Source organism: Lagopus leucura, unplaced genomic scaffold (genome assembly GCF_019238085.1).
Source record: "Lagopus leucura isolate 7727_CA_CO unplaced genomic scaffold, USGS_WTPT01 Super-Scaffold_73, whole genome shotgun sequence".
Lineage (NCBI taxonomy): Eukaryota > Metazoa > Chordata > Aves > Galliformes > Phasianidae > Lagopus > Lagopus leucura.
In genome coordinates this window covers 69,106,148-69,127,844 of record NW_024962252.1, presented here as the reverse complement: position 1 = coordinate 69,127,844, position 21,697 = coordinate 69,106,148, and the positions used below count along the sequence as shown (strand labels likewise).

At 41.4% G+C, this 21,697-nt stretch overlaps 1 protein-coding gene across 1 annotated transcript in view; it reads right to left on the bottom strand.

The window, feature by feature from the left end:
* Positions 1-21,430, bottom strand: part of KIF26B (kinesin family member 26B) — a 284,016-nt gene extending 262,586 nt beyond the window's left edge. The window contains exons 1-2 of the mRNA XM_042892546.1: positions 21,368-21,430; positions 20,876-21,277 (exon numbers count right to left, since the gene is read on the bottom strand). Of these exons, the coding sequence (XP_042748480.1) occupies positions 20,876-21,277; positions 21,368-21,430 (465 nt within the window). The remainder of the gene's footprint in view (positions 1-20,875; positions 21,278-21,367) is intronic.
* Positions 21,431-21,697: the final 267 nt, after the last annotated feature.

Below are 21,697 nucleotides of genomic sequence, written 5' to 3'. Positions count from 1 at the left end.
TGAATTTGTCCTTAATGTTGTTATTAAAATGAAATTGTTAGTGAGCCAAAAAGTCATCCTCTGTATCCAAAAGAACCGTTTCCCTTATTTGTTCCCCAACAGGAATTATGGCCTTATGAACTCCCAGAAGCAGGGCCAATACACCACCCAGGAGGCAAATGTCTCTCCTGACAATATTTTGCAGGCATGCAAAACAAAGCCTCTAATTAAAATACACAAACAAAGACAAGTTTAAAAGTGTGAGAAGAGAGCAGTAGAGGCCTCAATGTTCTTTTAGCATACCATTTCTTTTAAGAAAAGAATATCAACGTCATGAAGAAAGTGAGATTATTTTAGGAAAAAGAAGAAAGAAAAGAGTACGAAGCTATAGCAGTCATAATGGATGCCTCTAACCATCTCTGGTTTGAACCCTAGAGCAAAGCAAAACACTAAACATGGGCTGAGATACTGCTATCATAGCTGGGGCAACATGGAGCAAGGCACAGGGCAGTTATAAAGAACACTAGTCCAATTAGGGAAGTTTGAGTGTCAGGCTGTTGAGTTCCCTATCATTTCCTGGCACCACTGCCTTTAATTAGGCCTCAGATTGATTACTGCCTTTGTTCTCCACTGACCCACCACTGGCTCTGACTGGGGTTGTGTTTTCCCCTGCTACAATTAGAAGGCAAAGTTCTGAGTGTCAAAAAGCACTACGCAGGCAATCAGCCAGCTTGAAACTGCTGAGCTTTTAGAGAAGAGATGTGTTTGTGACATTAGCACGCACACTTTTTCTTTACAGAATACCAAAGGCTAGAGTCAGTCTTGGTCCATCAATAAATCACATTCAAAGTTAAAGCCCGATGCTGTCATTGTAGTACATTGCTGTGACAGCTGATGCTGTTATTTGTAGTGTATTACAAGAAACAGAGCACGACAGCATTATGCAACTCACCTGGTTTCTGTAATCCAACAATGTTGAGAAGGTAAGACTGGAAGAATACAAGCACACTTTCAGACTGCTCCTTGCTGTAAACAGCAGCAGGACCAGAAAAAATTAATTCTGCGTGTAGGGTATAAAACTTCATGACAACCTAGAGCACTAGGGACTTTTGCAGAGCTAAAGAAAGGCAAGAACACATTAAAGAAATTAAAGCTTGGAAGATCTCTTTCCACATTCTTATGTTCATATTGTGGTAGTACTTAAGAGTAACAGCTAATTTTTTTTTTTTATTTATTTAGCAAAGAAAAACTATATAAGAACTCTCACTCTCATGCTACACCCTGTATGAAGACAGCTTTCTCCCCCAAATGCAAACATACGGTCTTAGAGAGCAAAAGTAATCAGTGTGAATAAAAAAACTAAAAACAGCAGACAGGTAACATCATTTGTTCAAGGCCATATAGCTTGTCTATGATACCACAGGAAAGAATTCTTATTTCCACATACAAACAGGACCTGGGAATCAAACTATCAAGACCCCTTTGACTATGATGAGTCATTTTGCTCCTTCATATCTTTGATCTCTAGTCATGTATTTCCCCAGTGTAGACAAAAGGCTGGAAGATAATACATATCTGTGAATTATTTTGGTGGATTTTCAAAACTGAACTACTGTAGTTATTACTAGAACTGAGTCCAGATACTAAAAGATGTCTTAATGTATTTTGACTAATTAAACTGTCTGAACATGAGAAGGCTCCTATTAAGGATGTTTTCTTTGATTTCTTTGTTACAAGCAGAAATCTCAGAAAACATGAGCTACTGAGGGCAACGACAAAAAAAGTGATTTGCATTTTTTTTATTTTTATTTTGTTGTTGTGATTTTTCTTTCCTTCTCATCATCCCCTATATCACTGGACATTACAAGATTCAGCAGAAAAATCTTTGCCTACAGGACCACAAAATCAGGTTAAGGGTTGTGGTTACTGAAAAGCTATAACAAAACTGAGTGTCTGCAGCACTACAAACTGCCCAGGATATAATTTTGAGAAGTGCAGTGGCAGCCCACAGTAAACTAACAAACCAAGGAGAAACTAGTATTACAAGGAGGTTGTACTTTGTGCCTAAAAGGTTGGGGTTTTGTTTGTTTTCCAGAAAAACCCTGTAATCAAATTGCAGATGAGTTAAATACATCTCATTGTGCTTTAGGAAGAGTCCTTGTCTTCTATAATACATCTGTCCATATTTTGAACAGAAATTGTTCCATCACTGATACTTTCCAGTTAATAATTCAGATCTTGCAGATCTGCTGAGCATCAGGTATCTTTTGGTGACTGTAGATTAATAAGTGATGCTGAATTTGTTATAATTGCAAGAGCTTAGTGAAATTCACTCCACTGCAACACAGATGCATTATTTGATCCATCATCCAGATGCTCCTCTTTGCTCATAGGTACAGCATGGGGCAATTAAAGGAGATGGCACATATCTCAGAGGAGCTGGGGGGCTCATTGTCTATACTGACCAGAAGTACAGAATCAAGGGCTCCTTGCACTTGGTGTCACAGCTCCTTTCAAAAGGGGCAAATGCTGCAGCAGATTGTTTGAGCCACTCTTACTGAGTGACAAAGTAGAAGGTCTTCACATCCTACAGCTGCAGAAAAGAAGTCTGCAACTTGCTGGTTGTTAAGGAGACACTGAGACAGCTCAGTACAAACACTTCAGTATCAGCAGAGTTAAATCAGATGTTTTCATAGTCTGCCTCCTTCCATTAGGAGGTATTTAATTTGCTATTTGTAACTCATTTGTGGACACACCAGGAGACCACAAAACACTATATTTAGACTTACTATCATCAATACAATACTTGCCTGTCTTACACTGCCATACTACACTCACGTACCTCCAGACCAGTTCTAAGTATAAGCATTATGATAATCAGATGGGCACCTCTGCCCATTTTTCTACCACCTACCAAAGAAAAAATGTAAAAAAGGCCAACAAAAGGGTAATAAGACTGATGTCTGAAATGTCTAATTTACTTTTCCCTCTAGTTATAAGTACATTTTTTCATGATGTAGTCAAACTAAGGGTAAAAATTCCTTTGCCTGTAGCTATGTGTAGTCACACTGTTTACAAATACTCTGATGTCAGATGAGCAGTTAATGTCTTAATCACTCAGCTAGGAGTAGATATTTGACTCTAGGAAACAACTGTCTCCAGACTGAAAGAGAACAAAGGCGAAATAAAATCTACTGAGTAACACCATAGGCACTGATCCTCCTTTTTGCTAGTACTAGGGACTTTGGGTGGGATGCTGGTTTTGTAACGCCAGCTCACCAGCAAGTTGACCATGAGATCAGACAGGTAAGCATTAGCAGAAGCATACACTTGGTCAGACATTGCAGAGGCAAGGCAACAGCCCAGAGAGGCTGCGCAATCTCTTTCCTTGGGGATGCTCATAATCTGGCTGCCTAAGCCCACAAGCAAACTGATTCTGGGAGTACAAAAAAATACATTGCAGCTTTACTCTGCTGGTTCGTTGGCTGCATGAGATGGTAGGTCTGCCTATTTTGGAGGTTGCTGTTAACCCAATAAAGTTCAAACTATGCCACATAGGCCCAGTTCAGACCACTTGTTTGCTAGTTTGAGAGGGTCTCACTGAGATCACCTGGTACCAAGTGCAAGGCTTGCTTTGAGATACCTGTATATGTACTGCTTACCTTCATTTTGTTCAACATTCAGAGCTTTTAATTACATGCCTGCTGTCAGTTAAGTATGAGCAAGCCTTCCAAAGCAAGTAATATCCTCTAAAGGCCTTAATTTCATTTTAAGTTGTATTTTAATTTCTCTACTATCAAATGAGGAACGCTACTAACACTTGACAAAACCAAAGCAAAATCAAATCAAACATGCAGAAGAGATTGTTACAGCAGTGATTCTGGTTGTAGTCCTCAATTCCATTACAACAGGCTTAGGAAGGCCCTACCAGAGCCCTTGCAGTTTTGCTAGAAACTGTAAGGAATTCACAGCAACTCTAGAAGAAAGGCAACAGATTTAGCAATAATCTTAGCCAATATGAAAATTGATGAAATCCTCCAGATGTTCCTTTCCATGCTAATTATCAGAAAAATTAAAATGAAGAAAACGTGAAGTCTGATGTATTATTAGCTCCTGTAGAATCTGGCTGCCAAGAAACACAACAAGCTCTTTTCTTAGGTTTAGAGTTAGTTGCTATAATCAGGGCCAGCAGCAACCCTCTCCAAATAAGTCATTAGTTACAGAAAACAAAACTACCAGAAGCAGAAAATGGGGCAGAGAGAATAAAAGTTTTTGTTTTAAAGGGAAGGGATATATGCAGGGTGTTTGGTGGTTACAGGAAGAGAAACAGCAGCGTGTAAAGAAAGCACGGGATTGTAGCCAATTAGCAACTCCATGTTTTGAGTGATCTAACAAGACTCAGACTGCCTGACAGGGTCTTTCAACACAATAACAAAGGAAAACAAACTCCGTTAATCCTTCACCAAACACACGGGAAGCCTGTGGTGTAACAAACACCAAAGTACCAACGTAAGTTTTACCTTTTTTTACACCCTGCAACTTTACAGGAGTCCCTACAGTTCCCAGAATAAAAACCGAGTGTGGTTCAGGATGTACAATTTATAATGAACACAATGATTTTCTAATTAATTGTACATCCACTGCAATATGTTGCTAATGTTGCTTTTTTTTTTTTTTAACCTTAATTCTCATGCTGGTCTCCAGATCACTCACAGCATGCAGCTGAAAGTCTGACATAAAAGCACTATTGTAACAGAGCACACAGGTCACCACAGATGGTTCAAATTAAAGGCAGCCTAATAAGCCATTCCACAGACAAAGAAAAAGTACATCCAGTGCTGCCCATAGTGAACAGCATCTCCAAACATGCCTGCTTTGAAACACATTGCAGAGCATGAAGCATAGGTGACATCCAGTCTCAAAATCCACATTGCTTTCCATGGCTTACATCTAGGAATGAGAGCTAGAAGACTGGACTCTCCAGGCATCAGCATCTCAAAACAAGCACACACATGTAAATCCAGCCACCCAGCAACAGCATGGTCAGCCTCCTATGAAGTTACTCATCTACTTCAGGTCTGTTTCCTAAGAGACAGGTAACAAGTAGATACCAGGGCAAATACATGACTGTGAGACAGCAGCTCTTGCCAAGCATGGAGGTCAAAGGCATCTATAAACCTCCTCTCTTCAGCCTTACACTTACAGAAAAGATACTGCCCTGCAACATCTTGCTTTTAGTAGATACACCCCCGATAAGCGTTCATCTCAGGAGCCACGAACTCACACTTCCATCCTTGAGTTCCTCCAAGACAGCAGTTGGAGCATTCCTCATAGAAGAAGAGGTCAGCCAGTGAGATCTGACAAAGGGAGGGTATAGAATAGTGCCTTCCTCTGCTACATAAACCCAGCAATCTTGTTGCAGCAGTTGCTCCTTCCCAGCCATTTCTAGCTTGAGTTGAACATCCACTCTTTAAGGGAACAATTTCCGCGAGGTTGAGGTGACATACAGAAACCCAGTTAAATAGATTTGGCAGAAGTTAAGACACAATGTGCATTCAGCTTCAGAAGCACTTCGCATAGCCCTGCAGTCAGCAGAGCATCTTGAAACATTTTAAGAGGCCTAGAAATACATAATGGGCTCTGGAAGCCTACAAGAAACAAGGGAATAAACATAGCTGAAAGACTACTCTCAGCTCAGAGACTGAGCAGCTTTGCCAAAGTATCTACAGAAATGGAGATTGTAAGAGCAGCAGCATGCATTTAAGTACAGTGCACTCAATGAGAGAATCAGGGACAATGAAAAACATCAGTGTTACCCCTCTTAAGAAGTTACTACTAACATAACGCCTGCTTTCTTGCTAGACATTAAGTGATTTACCCACAAGAGCAAATCATTTCTTTTTCTTAACATGATGCATCTAAAGAATGAAACTGTCTCAGAAGGGACATTCATGACTGAGATTACTCTCTAGAGAAGCACAGTAAAGCATTAGCCTGGTTTCTCCTTCACCTGGCAAAACCTCAGGCAACAGGGTAGCTTGGGGTGTGTTTTCTGCCTACTGATCTCAGAGTCTCAGCCTAAGCATCACAAGAACTACAAACAGGGTCTAAACAAGTGTTTGAAATACTAGTAGAGATGCTTATGTTTGGATCAGAAAGGAGATAAAAATATTTAAGTGGTTCTGGGTAAGCAAAGAAGATCATAACAAAAGATATTTGAGCAGAACGATACTCAGTGAAAAATTAAAAATAGAAGATGGGTATTTCTGCTATTTCAACCTTACGAAAAAATATTAACAAAGAATGTTCAGGGCTAGGAAACCAAGGGAATACATGTAAGGTATCTTACAAGCCAGAACATGATGACCACATTCAAAACAAACTTTTTATAAAGTAGAGAAATGCATTTAAACAGTTATTTCTGCACTAGAGGAAAAAAAGTGAACAACCTGTACCAATTAATATTGTAACTAATGAAATGACAAAGGCCCCCTTTCTGTGCTCCAAATACAGTTTTACAGCATTTACTTCACTTTGGGAAGTCTTGCATCATCCATTTGATCTCAGCAAAGGCAGAGGCAGACAGAACGCAAAACAAACATTAACAAACACCACATGAATACGGGATGCTTAACAGCATGCCATTCACAACAGCAGACAACAAAGGACAATGAAATTATTCATAGATATGAACTGTCCAAGGTGGGAGAAAAAGAGAAGAAAATAAAAACTCTTAAAAAAAAAAAAAAGCTATGCTACAAAACACCCAACCCATTAGCAATTTTTTTTTTCCTTTGTTGAACTAGGAGGTAGCTTCTCTTAGCAATCACAGAATCAGAAACCAAGATCTTTTAAAAAGCTTTCTCAATGTAAATTAATTACTACATGTTTAACTGCCATATTCCAATCCCTTCAAGGCTGACAGCTTTTAAATAAAAACTCCTTTCTTCCTCTCTGCACGCAGTTACAAGAACCAATGCATAGCCAGTATATAAGAGCTGCTGCAGAACAAGATGCCAATATTAGTGAAAGGGAAAAAAAAAAAAAAAAAACATTTTTCCTATCTACAGAATAAGTGTGTAAGAATCAGACTTGGTTTTATACAACTAGTTCATCAAGTTGTTCTGCATCTCTCCTCCTCAGCTGTAAAAACAGGAGCTGCCCTGATTTTAATTAGATGATCCGTACAGGTGTACTCCAGTAATAGGTACATCAGCATGAGTATTTGCAGCTGTGTAGAGTCCTGTGGCTTCCATGAACATGAGCACTACAAAAGACCTGAATTTAGCAGGAGACAATGCACTCTAGATAAGTGAAGAAAAAGTTTCTTTCTGTGCAAAGTTCAATCCCAAATCACAAACACTAAAAGATTTTTACAAAAAGCCAGTAAAGCAGATGAGAACAGCCTGAGCTGCACGCAGACTCCCTCCTTGAATTATTTATCGCGCAGTGAAGGCAAGCTTCAACTAAAGTGCTTGTTACTGAAATCTGGTAACTAAATTACATCTGCATGATGTGCTTTTCTATCCTGACACAGTGTTACATTTCTGTTGCTCTGTCAGAGGTACAATCTTACATACTTGGCAGTTAAACACAGAGAAGTTAATTTCTCAGAGCCACGTGGTTGATGCATTAGCTACAACTAAGAGGAGCAAGGAACTTCTCTTTTTGATAATTTCCAAATATTGAGTAACCTCAAAATTGTTTTCTAGGTTAGTTAGAAATTCCTGATCCCAGAAATCTTTCCATCAAAGCTTAAGTTATCTGAATTTTAGTTTCAACGAGTTGTTCTAAAAACCACCTTAAGGCTTCAAGTCTAAAGAATACACATAGAAGCAAACAGCAACTCCAACTCTCCTCACGCATCAGTGGTGTGAAGCAATGGAAAACAACGATAGCACCTTCTCCCATAATAGCAGCATGCTTGTAAAGGTATTCATCAAGATTTAGTTCAGATAGCAACACAGAAAAAGTGGCTCACCTTTCCACAAGCCAGTGGAGTCTTGAGAAGGGCACCATCTTCAAATGGAGGTGCTGCTCTCTCAGCTGCTAACCCTTAAATAAAGGCGAGGAAGGGCGGACCCTGGCTCCCTTTTAGTCACTCCAGTACATTGCTTGCACCTGAGCTCCCTTGATTATCCATGCCTCCTCACCTGGTGCTCAATCACTGGTTCTGGCTGTGACTTGCAATGCCCATGCAAGAGGTAACAGAAAAAAAATGAGAGGCAGAAAGGAAATTTCTAGACTATCTCCCTGCCTTTTGAAGAGAGCAATCAGGATTCTTAAATAATAATAATAATAATAATAATCCAACTTTCCTCTTTCTCCCCCAGCCACCACACACTCTACCAAAATCACAATAAAAATAAATCATCCTTGTTACTTGCCTTAATTGTGCATGTGTTTAGTCAAAGAATAGAATATGTAGAAGTTATTTTTAGCTTCTAGAAATAAAAGACCTGTACTTTACTCTGAAAGTAACTTTGTTACCTATTTTTAAGAGCTGAACAGCTTGTCAGCAGAAGGATATTGGAAGTTCTGCAGCCATCATTGCCAAAAATGCAGCAGAAAAAAGAATATATACAAACTTACACATGTGCATAAAGAGAGCAGAATTGCATGAAAACTGCACTGAAGTAATGAATCCTATCCTCTCATTTCACATGGAGGTGGGTAAGTAATGGCACAACAGAGATTTCATTCATACAGAGGTTCAGGGTATGCTGGGAAGTCTCAGTCTGGCAATTTGCTGCAGATGCTTGCTTAGAGGAGCCATTTATCAGTGTCACCCATGCACATTACTATACACTGCTTCCTCAGCAGCATGATTCCACACAAGCTTCCCACATAGAACGCTCTGGTCCCTGATATTTCAGGCACCAAAATAATCCTTATCTGGGCCTTACCACTGTGTGCTCATTGAAACGATTCCTATTATCCAGCATGTGTGCATTTGTAGTGGAAACAGGAAAGAATTTATTTCCTTTACTGATAAAACGAACAGCAAATTAGGAGAAGTCACAACAGTTTCCCTTCTTCTCCCCCTCCTCTTTATATCCATGTTTAGTTCATTGCTTATAAACAGCTAACATAAGTATTCACATACATCAGTAGAGCTGACTCCTGGAGGATACAGGCATCTTGGATATTTCATCTCTTATTATACTTAAGTGGAATATTAAACAGGCAAGACAGAGGCAGGCCTGCCTAGAAAGAACTAAGTAACTAACTAGGAGTGACAAAGAAAACGAGCAATTTAAAGCACTCCGATCTGCAAAACGCTTCATTTAGAGCCATCCCTGACAGTGCACTCAGTCCTCAAGAATAACACACTCCCTTTCTTCAATCCTCCTTTCACACCTTAAGTCTTTTATATTCTGCTTCTAAAGTATTTGGAACTATTATTATTTAATAGCATGCCCTTAGAGTGTCTGCTATAATATTACTATAAAATTTGTGAACTCAATACCTTAAGAATTCAAATTAATGTGAAAGTCAAACCTTTCCTTTAGAGAGTGTTAAAAGGAAAGGAGAAAAAACTGAATTCCTAACGACATCCTGGAACATCCTATCCTAATACTGATGCAGTAAGACATACCAGTTATTTGTTAAGTTGGGCAAAGCTGTTAATGCAATGGGTCAAGTCCCTATTTTATAGCAAGTCTCATACTGAGAATATGGAATGCATGGGACTTTGAGAGTGGAAAGCAGAAGAGAAACAGGTGAATTAGATGGAAGAAAATCCAGTTATATCTTTAGATCACAGGATGCACCAGGATCTTAACCTTTGAAGAAGCCAGTTCAGAATTAAAATACTGAAGTGCATTAAACCAAAGGCAGCTCCCTCAAATTGCTCTCAGTTCCTCCAGCTGCTTGCTGACTCCTGTACTGTTTAGTAGCTCAAAGAATAAGAGGAAAAGCGATAAAGAAAACAAAACCTTTATATGCAGTTCTTCTGTAAAGCTTTAAAAGACACCTGGAAAGTACCCTGGTGACGAGCTCAGCTTTTTAAAGTATCTGTGTTTGTCATCCATTACTTCTCATTTCCTCAGTGGGAAACTTTCCCGTGGAAACACTGCTCCTTTGCTGCTTGTCCCTTCCAAAGTACAGTTTGTTTCCCACCGTCTTCATAATCTGACTTCTTCCTCTCAAAATTCTGCACTTCTTGCAGCATGCCTTTCCTATTCTCACCTCAGTTTACTCCTCACACCGGAGGAACAAATTCCACAGCTTCAAAAGCCAGGCCATGGCCCATGTGAGCAGTTGCTGGTTTTTCTTGTACCCACCACCATTATCAGGCCTGTTGGTGTGTGGTTGCTATTCCTTTAGTCTGTTTCAGTTTTCCCTTCTGCTTTCTCTGTTGGGTAATTAGCTGTTTCAGGCTGTAAAGTATCCAGAACAATCATGAGAGGCCACCATCTGCTATTTCTGTCCTGCGGTACCTGTGTTTGCCATGCATTTCCATCATCAAGAGTTATAAGCTTTCATTCTGCAACTACCATGACTAGAAGAAAAACCATACAAAACACCCAAATGAAAACAACATCAGAATTCCTTTAGGATGCCAAAATGTTTTGCACCATTTGCTGCAAGTGCTTATCTTTACCCTTTGGAGCTTTTAAAGTTATTCACGTTAAAGCCAAAAACCCAACAATACTCCAGGCAGGCAAAGGACAGATAAGAGATGTGACTGATACTTCTAACAACTAAAAATGATTGCACTGGGCAAGGAAATTCTGAAGACTTTTTCAGAATACCAGTGTCATAACTCTTACCAGAAATTTATGAGAATCAAATACCAACTCCTCATTTAAAATGAAAAAGCATTTTTAATAAGCTACTTGTCCCATCATATAATCTTATTCCACATCAGCCAAATTCTTTGCAGGAATACCAATCAATGACTTCTCAAAAAGCCAGTCTTGTTTTCATGGCTGTGGGAAAACATATTCAAAACCTCCCTTAAGCCAGCTTCCTCTCTTTTTTTCTCACCTAAAACTTTTCTCCAACCTCAAAACCTAAACCAAAATCCACACAATTTGTCAAATCCATTATTCAAAACGGATTTGACACAGGAAAAATAGGCAGTCTTATTAAGCATGCTAAAAGAGCAGCTCTGGATTTAGGTTTACCACCCATGCTGCAAAACTGCTTACAAAGCCATCAGTAATGGCCTTCCAGCTACCCATCATTTCCCCAGGTTCAGCCTGCCCAGACAGCTAGCTATTCCTTTCTAACAAATACCATTTTAATTGCATCTCCCACTTTGTTAGCCTTCTCGACCTCTAGCAAAAGCCATCTACAGTCTAACAATCTCTTAAATCTGACACTTGCACCAACTAGCACACCAGCACACTTGTATGCCTTCCTGCTAGGTTCACGTGTGTGCAGGCTTACTGTCAAGAATTTCTATTAGAAATCTAATGTATATGAACTGAAATGACAGCTTTAGGACTACTAGGGAGAGAATAGGAAAGAATACATATATGTATTGCAAACATCCCTTGTCACCAAAGACTTCATTGTGCCTTTACAGCATCAGGGCTTTTCCAGTTTCAACACCTCCCCCCCCAAGCAGCAAACGCAAGGTACCAGCCCCAGCAAACTCTTAACTCTTCCTGTGGGAATGCTGCCAGCAATTTCAGCAATATTAACACTGGGAATACCAACATGATTAAGGTGACTTGTTAAATTTTAATGATACCCATTAGAAAAGAGGAAAACACACAAGTCACAACTCCCAGTTTGGTGCATTTGGCTGCTGAATAGGATATTAATGTTTTTCTTTGGCCAGCACTATTAAATGAGCAGTGAAGCTAATAGAGAAATGAAGAGTAATGACTTCTCTTCTTGCTGATCAGAGCCTGCTTAAAGCCAAGACAGCCTTATTGCCCACTGGGCTTTCTGCTGGAATCCATCAGGTAGATGGAGTCAGAGGATAATTCTTTCAGCATTTGGCACTTAGCAGGTCAGAAGTTCATTTAGCTATGAGGCACAGAAAAATAAAACTGTCCAATCGAAATAATAGCATACAAATGCTGGCTAGGAGGCAAAAGCCCACAGTCCAAAGAAGTCCAATGTAATAAAGTCTGAATTTGCCTTTAGTAAGACAGAATTTTGCCCAAGTGATTCTTCAGGAGCCAGGACAGAAAGAGGCAAAGGCCAAGTTCCGCCTCACTTTTAGCAAAGGTCTGCAGAACAACCATTCTCTTCAGCACTGCAGGAACCTCTTTTTCGTCTCAAAGTACACCTGTGGTGATCAAAGGAATAAGCACTTCCCAACAGAACCACACAGGGGCCCACAGAAATAGAAGAGCTCTATCCCTGAATCCTTATTTATCTTCAGTTTACCGTGAGGTTGAGGGAGAGAGAGGGAATGAAACAACTTTGGGAAAATAAATTCCATTGTTGGGGAGATATGCTCAGATAATTATGAACAAAGCTGAACACTCAAAATGCTGAATTTTCTTTTTTTTTCTTCAGAAAAAGAATATTAACTGTGGTGGATATCAAAATCTCCTTTCATTTTCTTCTCCCCTGGCATTCATATGAGCATAGTTTTCTTCCTGTGTAAGTCAATGGCATAAGGAAGCTGTTGTTAATACTCTAGAACAAATAAATGGTTGTGTCAAAGTACTCATGATTTGGGGGGCATGGCAAAATACAAACTACAGTGTGTTATTAATAGAACAGGTTGAAACATTTGTAAATGGCAGATGTATACAAAGCTAATCCCACTTGAAGTTATTTTGAAAATTAAATGTTTAAGTAATTCTATCCCCAACTAAAGATTTTCCTACAGATACTAGATCTCAATTGCTTCACATCAGTCATCTGTGCCCAGCACTACCTATCTCCAAAGGACATAGTTCCTCTGATACACACCACCATTTAAGATGTTCTCCAGAGCCACTCTCACAGCAGGTTAGTATTGTTGGTCTGGTTTGGTGTTTTATTTTACTAGAAAAAAAATAATTTTAAAAAAGGCATTTGATGCCCCTTCTGAAACATCAAATCCATCGACAAAGATCACTCATTAGCCCCTAATAAAACATACGCTGTACGGTCTTTAAGTAAAATTATCAACTTGCAGGGCAGCAAAGTGAGGAGACTCAAACCTTCTTTGTTGGAGGAGAGCATTACAAGTTTAAATATGCAATATAAAAGTATTCTACCAATTCTGGATTCTCATAAGTAAATCCTGAAGCATCCAATTCCTTCTTAAAAAGAGAGTTGTCTTCTGTTTTCCTCATGAATTGTAAACCAAGATCAGTTTAAGACCCTATTAACTCCCTCAGGTCTCTCAAACTTCCTTTGCATTTTCTTTCCCTTCTACAAAGAATACTACTGAATACCGCTTCAAGGGAAAGCTGAGAAGAAACAGCCTGAAGGGTTCTCAGATCAAAATCTGTTTTTCTTCCCTTTCAGAAAATGCCAAATATTTGATAACTAAAGAAATGCAAAATAAACCATTGAACAGAACAGCAGGTCCAATATGGAAACAGAATTTAAGAAGCTCAGTAACGTTGGAACAACACGTAGCTCTTAGCCTTACTATACTGTATTTAGTACACAGGAAAACCAGTAAGTTTAACTTACATCCAAAGTGCAAATGAATACACCATTTTCTTATAACTGATGCCTTTACATAGGTAGCATCACATTTCTCTTCTGTAAAGACAAAATACTCCCATATTCTGTAATTGTTACAGCTGAAGTTAAGTGCTGCTCTCATCACTAGGGGGGTTGGAACTACATGATCCTTGAGGTCCCTTCCAACCCGGGTGATTCTGTGATTCCCTGACCTTTCAATAGAAAGGATCTGAGTTGAGAAAGTAGCACTATTGAAGATGTTTGAATTCTCTACCATTTTGATAAGAACCAAGACAGGGAGCGACCACCATGTATTCACAGAGATCTGCAGGGGTGGCTAACTTGTGACCAGCATGTGGAGAGGAAAAACAAAGCATGTTAGGAAGCCCACGTGGGGCCAGGACTTCTTGGCCCTGCTCAGCCTGAGCATCATTTCACTGCTACTTTAAGGGCATGCAAATATTTCCTGATAAAGTATGCAGTAGGCAGAGCTGCAGCCTAAATACAATCTTGTTGATTTCAGCAAAGATAGAATCCACTCACTAGTGCCAATTTCATAGGAGCCAAAATATGAGGTTCAGATGTTCTTCTCTCCACCTCCCCCCTCCCCTCCCCCCCCCATCAGCTTCTTTGCTCTTAAGCAAGTAAGTACTCAGAGCTCATATTTTTAAAAGATAGCATACAATATTCAACATTTCTCGGATGATCTTCTCAAAAGCCGCCATCTGAAGCTCAGAACAGTCCAGTCAACTTTATGAAAACATCATGGCTTTGTGCTTTTACTTGGAAACCTAAAAAAATTGCCCTCAAAGCATCGCTAAACTATACTGTGGTATCAGCTAAAAAGGGGAGAGGGAGGAAATAAACATAAGCATGACATATTCTGGTTGAAGACATTACCTTCTTGGTACAACCAATACCTAAAATATGTAATCAGACATAAAATATTATAAAACAGGAAATCTAAAAACAGTTCTTGGTCTAATTATGTTCACTCATCTCTTAAACCCTGCTTTAATGTAGAAAGGTTGCATAGAACGCCATTGAAAATGAAACCAGGCAAAGAGCCACTGAGCATTTGAGTCCTACAAACCCATAAATTAGGTTGCAGCTGTAGTATGATCATCTAAAACTTCACGTTGCTACAACAAGCAAGCTCTTGTTAAGAAACTGCTAAATGAAACTGTCATCTCTTTCAAAGCTGTAAGCTAAAGCTTTCAAAGAAAAGAAGCTTTTCAGCATGTGACCACAGCAGACAGTTTGCAGTTACTGCCATGTCACTGCTTTCTAGAAGAGCTTTATTAATGCCTTAATTAATGGTTGTGGCTTCAATCGGTGTCACAGCGCAACCAAAGTCTGGACCAGTAATAGGAAAGATTTTAGAAGGCACTTTTCAAACTTCTCATGCTTGGGTTTATTATTCTGCTTACAGGTCGCTGTTGCACACTACAGCTAGCTTAATACAAAGTAAACTTGTAAACTGCTTTTCTACAGTTAGGGATAGGCTCCTGAATTGCAGCTTCAGCAACAAGTGACATAGACCAGGAATTACTCATCCAGTTGCAGAGGGGAAGCCCACATGCTTGTATTTCCAACACTTCACTAACATATAGCACTAACATACCTCCCAAGCTACAGCACGACGTTTCACTGAGATCTAAGCTGGTATTTTAAGTCAAAAAATCCCTCACACTTTTGACATGCAGACCACACATCACAAGATGCTGCAGCTCCTACTACATCATTACATAGATCATGATAGTCAAGTTTATTGCAGAGGCAAGCTGCAAGTTCAGTGCTTGGAAGCACCCCAGTGGAATGATGTCAAAGCCTATGTACTGCTGATGCGGCAAAACTGCAGATGACTTTCAACCCTATATAAACAGCATTACAGCTTTCTACTGATCTGCTGGCATCAGCATGAATCCCCTGTTAAATGCCAGTGGCTGTACCAGTGACACGTGACACCTTCTCTAATGCTGTCTGGGGAATTCAGAATGGTCTTACCACCTTCCCCTTCCCTTCCAAAGCTATACACAAAAAATACTAAGCTCACTGAACAAGATTGCTACCAATGCTACAACTTACACTTCCGGGGATATAAAACTACCTACAAATGAAAGATGATTTTAGATATCAGCACAGCTTTATTAGCACGTGTAAAGCACCTCAAAGGAACTTTAATACGTGCCATTAAAAGGCCCACTACACACTAAGTACTGACTATTGGTTAATGTAATGCTTTTATATGTACAGACAAGTGGAGAAAGAGCCATCTGGCTAAAATTTTGCACCTCCTTACATATTTACTTGAGGAAAAATTTGATTATTTTTTCTGTCCTAATAGCTCAGTCTGTGATCTCTTAAAAGTATTTTCTTTTCTGATAGGAAAAACACTAAAGTCTCATTTCACTAGATACAATCATGAGTCCATTCCTAAATTCAAAAGCACTCTGTAAAAGCCCGGAGAGAAAGCTGCAGAGCTAACAGTTCCCTAGAAAACAGTCTTTAACATACAGCATCTTCACCTCTAAGACATTTGCAAAGAAACATTTACATCATTTCAGACATTGACAGTAAGACAGGTGACCTCCAGCTGCTTCTAGAAGAGTTTACATTCATTTCTCAGAGGTGAAGGTATACCTCTTTGTCTCCTCTGGACCTCCTTAAGCAGCTGTAATTCCAGGGCAAACAAAGTAGCCTATGTTTTCCCAACTTAGCAGCAAACATTCAATTGCAAAAAAAAGGATTCACAGATGAGTTATGCTAAATGATTGGTACTGTGACCTGTGATGTAACACAAAAGAATGGTTGTTGTTGCCTAAACGTTAATGGAGTTAATCCTTCCAAATGCTGACAAATTACTGCCTCGGGCCATTTAAAATCACATTTCTAATGCAATAATCCTATCTGCATTGCAATGAGTTGGGATGAAATGATTAGGTGCCTGAGATTTTTGCACAGTGAATTAAGTCACCATACAGCCTAGCTGTGCTTGTTCACAAATGAAAGGCCTGAACAGAACTGAAATTCCGTTATTCTGCCACTTGCTCAGCTTTGAGGAAGGGTTCATTACTGTCCAGTCTACTGAGATTGCTTCTGAAGCAGCTATGAGCTAGCAAGAACCATTAGTAATTAGGCCAGCTTCAGGGCTTTCTTCATTACTAATAATTATTGGTCAAACCTTTGACTACCAAACAGCCCTTAAACAGAAAAGACTAATTCAACAGCACGCATTCAAGAAAACATGAGATAGAGTTTCAGTAAATTGTGGGGAAAAAAGGACCAACCTGCATCCCTCAACACAATTTCTCCCCCATTCACAGCCAGACTGCTAAACCAGAGTTCAGCCACTCCCAATACCCCAAAGCATAGGCTTTTTAGCTAGGAGAGGGTCCAGAATACATCACCTAACAACATCAACCTAGCACTTACGTTAGTATCCTTACTTTTGGAACCCATCACAGCACACCAAAGCAGATATTCACATCTACACAACCAATTTACCTCTTGCTTTAAAGTCTGCATCTGTGATTTTTTTCAATCTTACACTAACAAAGCATAATCACCAGTTTGGGACTGCTCATTCTTAGTATTCAATTGATTGGTTACACATGATATAATTTGATATGCATAGACATAACTATTTTTTGATCACACTTACGATCACTTCTTTGTTGGAGCCACAAGGTCAGTGTTCCAATGAAGAAAGAAGATATCACAAGTTTGAATTCAAGGCAAACAATTTTTTGCTCAAATTCTAATAAGCATAGAGTGTGATGCCATTAGTTTCCATGCTAAAACTTTGAGGGACGCTCTTCTGAAAATATAGCTTGAGAAAAAGCTTAAGATAGCAATTTAAGACAGCTTTTATTACCATACAAAAATTTGTAACAAAAAGACTCAATGGTCATCAAACTTTCTAAGGCTCTTTCAGTTACCGACTGCAGTGTGCATCTACAACAGCTTCTTGTATCTGTCACTCGCCACAGGCGCACTTCATATGAGAATTAAATCTCGTGAAGCCCATAATACAAGCCCTTGTATGCAGATGATTGCTGCACATCAGTTGGGCACAACTGTATCACAGAAGAGGAAAAAGGAACAAGATTCCAACTTTTTTTTTCCCCTTTGTTAAGGAATGTTGCATTTTAAACAGTTAAAATAAAGAAGCACAGCTATAATCATATATTCCTCATCTTTTTGTCAATCTCCCATATTCTTCTCAAAAAAAAAAAGCCCAACAACACACCAATGTTTTCATTCTGCTGTTGTATTGGTAGAAAATGCTTCTATTTAAAACTGAAAAGCTCCACACCTGGGCACTAACAATGAGCTACTCAGCAGCAGTTTGCTACAGGTTAAGAGCTGGTTTTCCATATGAAATGAAAAGCTTCAGTACGTAGCTTCATGCATAAAGCATGGTCTGTTTACACAGCACTGAAGTGTACTGTTGCACTTTGCAGACATATATACAAACCTTTAATCGATAACACACTGTAGAAAGCATCAACCTAAGTTCACATTCAGATAAACTTACTGCATACTCCAATGTTTGCTATGACAAACTCAGATGCCCTCATATTCTGCTTGTTCTGCAATACACTGTTCCCAAAATTATGTGCCATTCTAAATACAATGTAAATGTGAAACAGGTGCCACTGATGATATTTATTATGCTAATGACTCTAGGCTGTCTTCAACAACATCAAGAATTGCCATACAAGTCAGCTAGATCTGGCAGACTAGAAGATGACTGATGTTAAATATTCCATTAGGAATAATAAAGATAGACACACAGAATCGATAATAATGCTGGACACCACAGTCTTGAGCTGTAAAATGCTTTGCAAGTTTGGAGGGAACAGCCTGACTCCGGAATAGGACAAGTTTCCTTTTCCACTCCACTCAATGGTTGGATCAAACCCACTCCTAAAACCTATTTCTGCAGCAGAAATCAAGAACATACTTTGCTGCGCCCTGAAGAAAAGGCCAGCCTTAAGCCAAACAGAAATAATTTTTCCCAAGATACGTGACCATTCCCACTCCTATAAGAGGCTTTATATCCTCCACCCTCAGAGAGAAACGTCTGTGTGTTACTGTTGGCACCCACAGAGGCAGTGCACAAGCCCTGGCTGAGCTGGCAGAGCCCTCACCAACATCCCACTGTCACCTCAGATACGGTTAAGGCTCCCAAGTGCAGGCCAGCAACAACAAACTTGAATATCTGGTCCTAAAAAGTCAACGATCCTAGCCACAGTATTTGTATCCTACGTTCCCTAAACTAAAGCCTCACTGTCTTGAGCTGTGTTTGCTGAAGGCAGAATTCACAAGCCCAAAAAGTTCATAAGAGTTGTAAAGACAGAAAGGAATGTTTCTGCAAATAGACATAGCCAGGTAGCAATCAGAAGGGAGCTGCATAAGAAAGACTGGAGAACCAGAACAGGATTGAACCTGCAAGCACTGTTAAGTATAGCGAGCAAGGGAGAGGGTCTCTGCAACCCTCAAAGATCTCCTTACTTGTGTCTCTCTCCTCCCCCTAACTTTACACCTACACATCAGATAGCAACAGTTTTGTAACTAGCAACCCTACAGAACTGGAAGGTTTAGAAAGGAGGTGTCAGAAAATGGAAAAAGCATAAGGTAAGGGAGGCTGAAAATGGATTAGTACTGTCGTGAATGAAGATTGGCCCGGAAAATACCATCAGCTAAACTCTGAGAACGTTTAACAACAGGAACAGGAGGGGAACATCTCTGGAAGGCTAAGACAGGCCATGACTATCACTAAGAGAACACTTCACAAATCTTTATCACTGCAAAAGTGTCTTGCAAGACTTACATCTCCAATCTGTTATTCTGGTGGTTCTCACATCTGAGCCCATAATTTATCATCTATATCCACAGCTGGTAAGAACTGCCAAATCACACAGCTTGAAATTTTTTAAGATTTTGGTACAGAGCTGCTTTCCAGAGAACCAATTGCGTGTTAACAACCAATTAAACCATACTAACTGTTGTGGTTCCGCCTTTTCCTTTTCATGAATAATTCAGTTAAGCCAGCCCTTGAGAACCTACCTTTTGTTCAAGATGGCACCAATTCCCTGGCAAATAGCACACAAATAAATAATGGAGAGCACAACACAACAGCAATAGCAGGGACCTTTTCTGAGCAGTCGGCTCTTTTCCACGATGCCTCCTTATCGTAACTGCTAATGAACTCTTTGAAGTGGAAGAGTAAATATTATCGTTTGATAGTACCTGAACCAACAGGGCAAACGAAATTGCATTGTGTTACATTGTGGGAGCTGTAGACCAATTCACAATACAACACTCACCAGGTTGCTATGGAGGAGCTCACTGCTCTCTATTTTGGTAGCAAGGGGTCAGCCAAGGGCTGCTGGGGACTCTTGGAGGGCCCTTAGTCTTAATCTTTACATGCAAATCAAACAAGAAAGAAAAAGAAAAAAAAAAATGCAAAACAAAATAAAAGCAGGGAATTCCAGAGTATGCCAGCTTTTGGCCTCTGGTGAGAACCTGGTCCTTCCAGCCTCTACTAGTGATCACTTAGCTCCAAGGCCAGATTTCAGAAGTGCTTGCATGCTTTGGATTATTCAACAACAGCTCAGAGGTTTTTTTTAAGATCTACTTCGATAAAAAGGAAATCTAGCGCTTCTTTGTAAGAGAACACCACCACCAAGTTGTCCTGATGTCTAACAACATCCTGGATTCAATGCAAAGGTCTGTCACAGCCTCCTGTGTGACCTTCAGGCTCATGCTGCATTTCAGTGTCTCATCTTGGAAGTGCGGGAGGATCTCTGCCACGCTTGGCCTCTCAATGGAAACACAAGGCACAGACATGAGATCGCAGTACCTGACGGCTAAAGTTGGCTGCCGAATCTCGGGCCATTTTGTAAAGTCATGCTGTAGGATCAAAGAGAGCAAAAGGGGATGGGACCACCGACTCCCGCGTGGCGTTGCCACCCTTTCCTGCTCTTCGTCGGGCTCAAAAACAAGAACAAGGGAAATCACAACGCAAAGCCACCACAGCCATAAGGAAAGAGGGAGGCAAGGAGCAAGCAGAAGGTGCTGTCACAGACACCCCGGAAGCCGAGCAGCCCTCCAGAAACAGAAGCAAGAGGAAGAAATAAGAAAGAAAAACAATACCAAGAAAGAACCAGCACAAACAAACCCTAAAAACGTCAGCGGAGGCACCGGCAAAGGCGAGTACCAGCCAAAGCCGCCCCAAGCCGGCGCGGCTGCAGCACACGGCGCGCCCGGACCCCCGGCGCGGCCCCCGGCTCACCTTGCTGCTGACGGGCCCGGGGATGAGCAGCTTCAGCGCCTGCCTCTTCAGCTCCGCCAGGCGGGCGTTGCAGTGCTCGCACCAGATGCCGCGGTCGGAGCCCGGTGAGGAGCCGCCGCCGCTACCGGAACCCGGAGAGCCGGTGCCGAAGCCCGGCGAGCCGCCCAGAGAGCCGGGGGAGCTGGTGCCGATGCCGGGCGAGGCTGGCCCAGGGGAGCCCGTGAAGGAGCCCGGCGAGGAGGTGCCGGAGCCGGGGGACGGGGTGCCGGAGGAGCCGAGCGCCGAGCCGGCTCCCTCCGGGACCGGGCGACTCCCGGCGCGGGACTCCTCGTAAGCCTTGCGGTACCAGCTCTCGGGGGAGAAGGGCGCGGCGGGCTTGGTGGGTGAGCAGGGCTCGGTCACCTGCAGCGGGAGAAGGAGCAGCGGTCAGGGCAGCCCGCACCCGGACGCCCCGCAACCCGAGCGCCCCCCGCTCCTATCGCACGCACTCACCCCGTATTTTCTGCTCCGCGCCGTGACCGCGACCCTGTCCTTGCTCCCGGCCACCGAATTCATGGTGGCTCCGCGGGTGGGCTCCCCCGGTCAGCAGCCGAAGGGAACCGTCGGTCCCGGCGAGCCCCCGCGCTGGGCGCTGCCGGCCGCCTCAACGCTCAGCGCCGAACGCCGTCAGTCCTCGGGAGAATGCCGGGGAGCGGGGCGCTCGGCCGGCCGGCTTTCCCTCATTGTCTTCCTGCCCGGTCCCTTCCAGCCGATGCTTTCACAGAAACAGCCACATCCAGAGCGGGAGCGCTCCCTCCGGCAGCAGCCCTTCTCCGCGAGCGA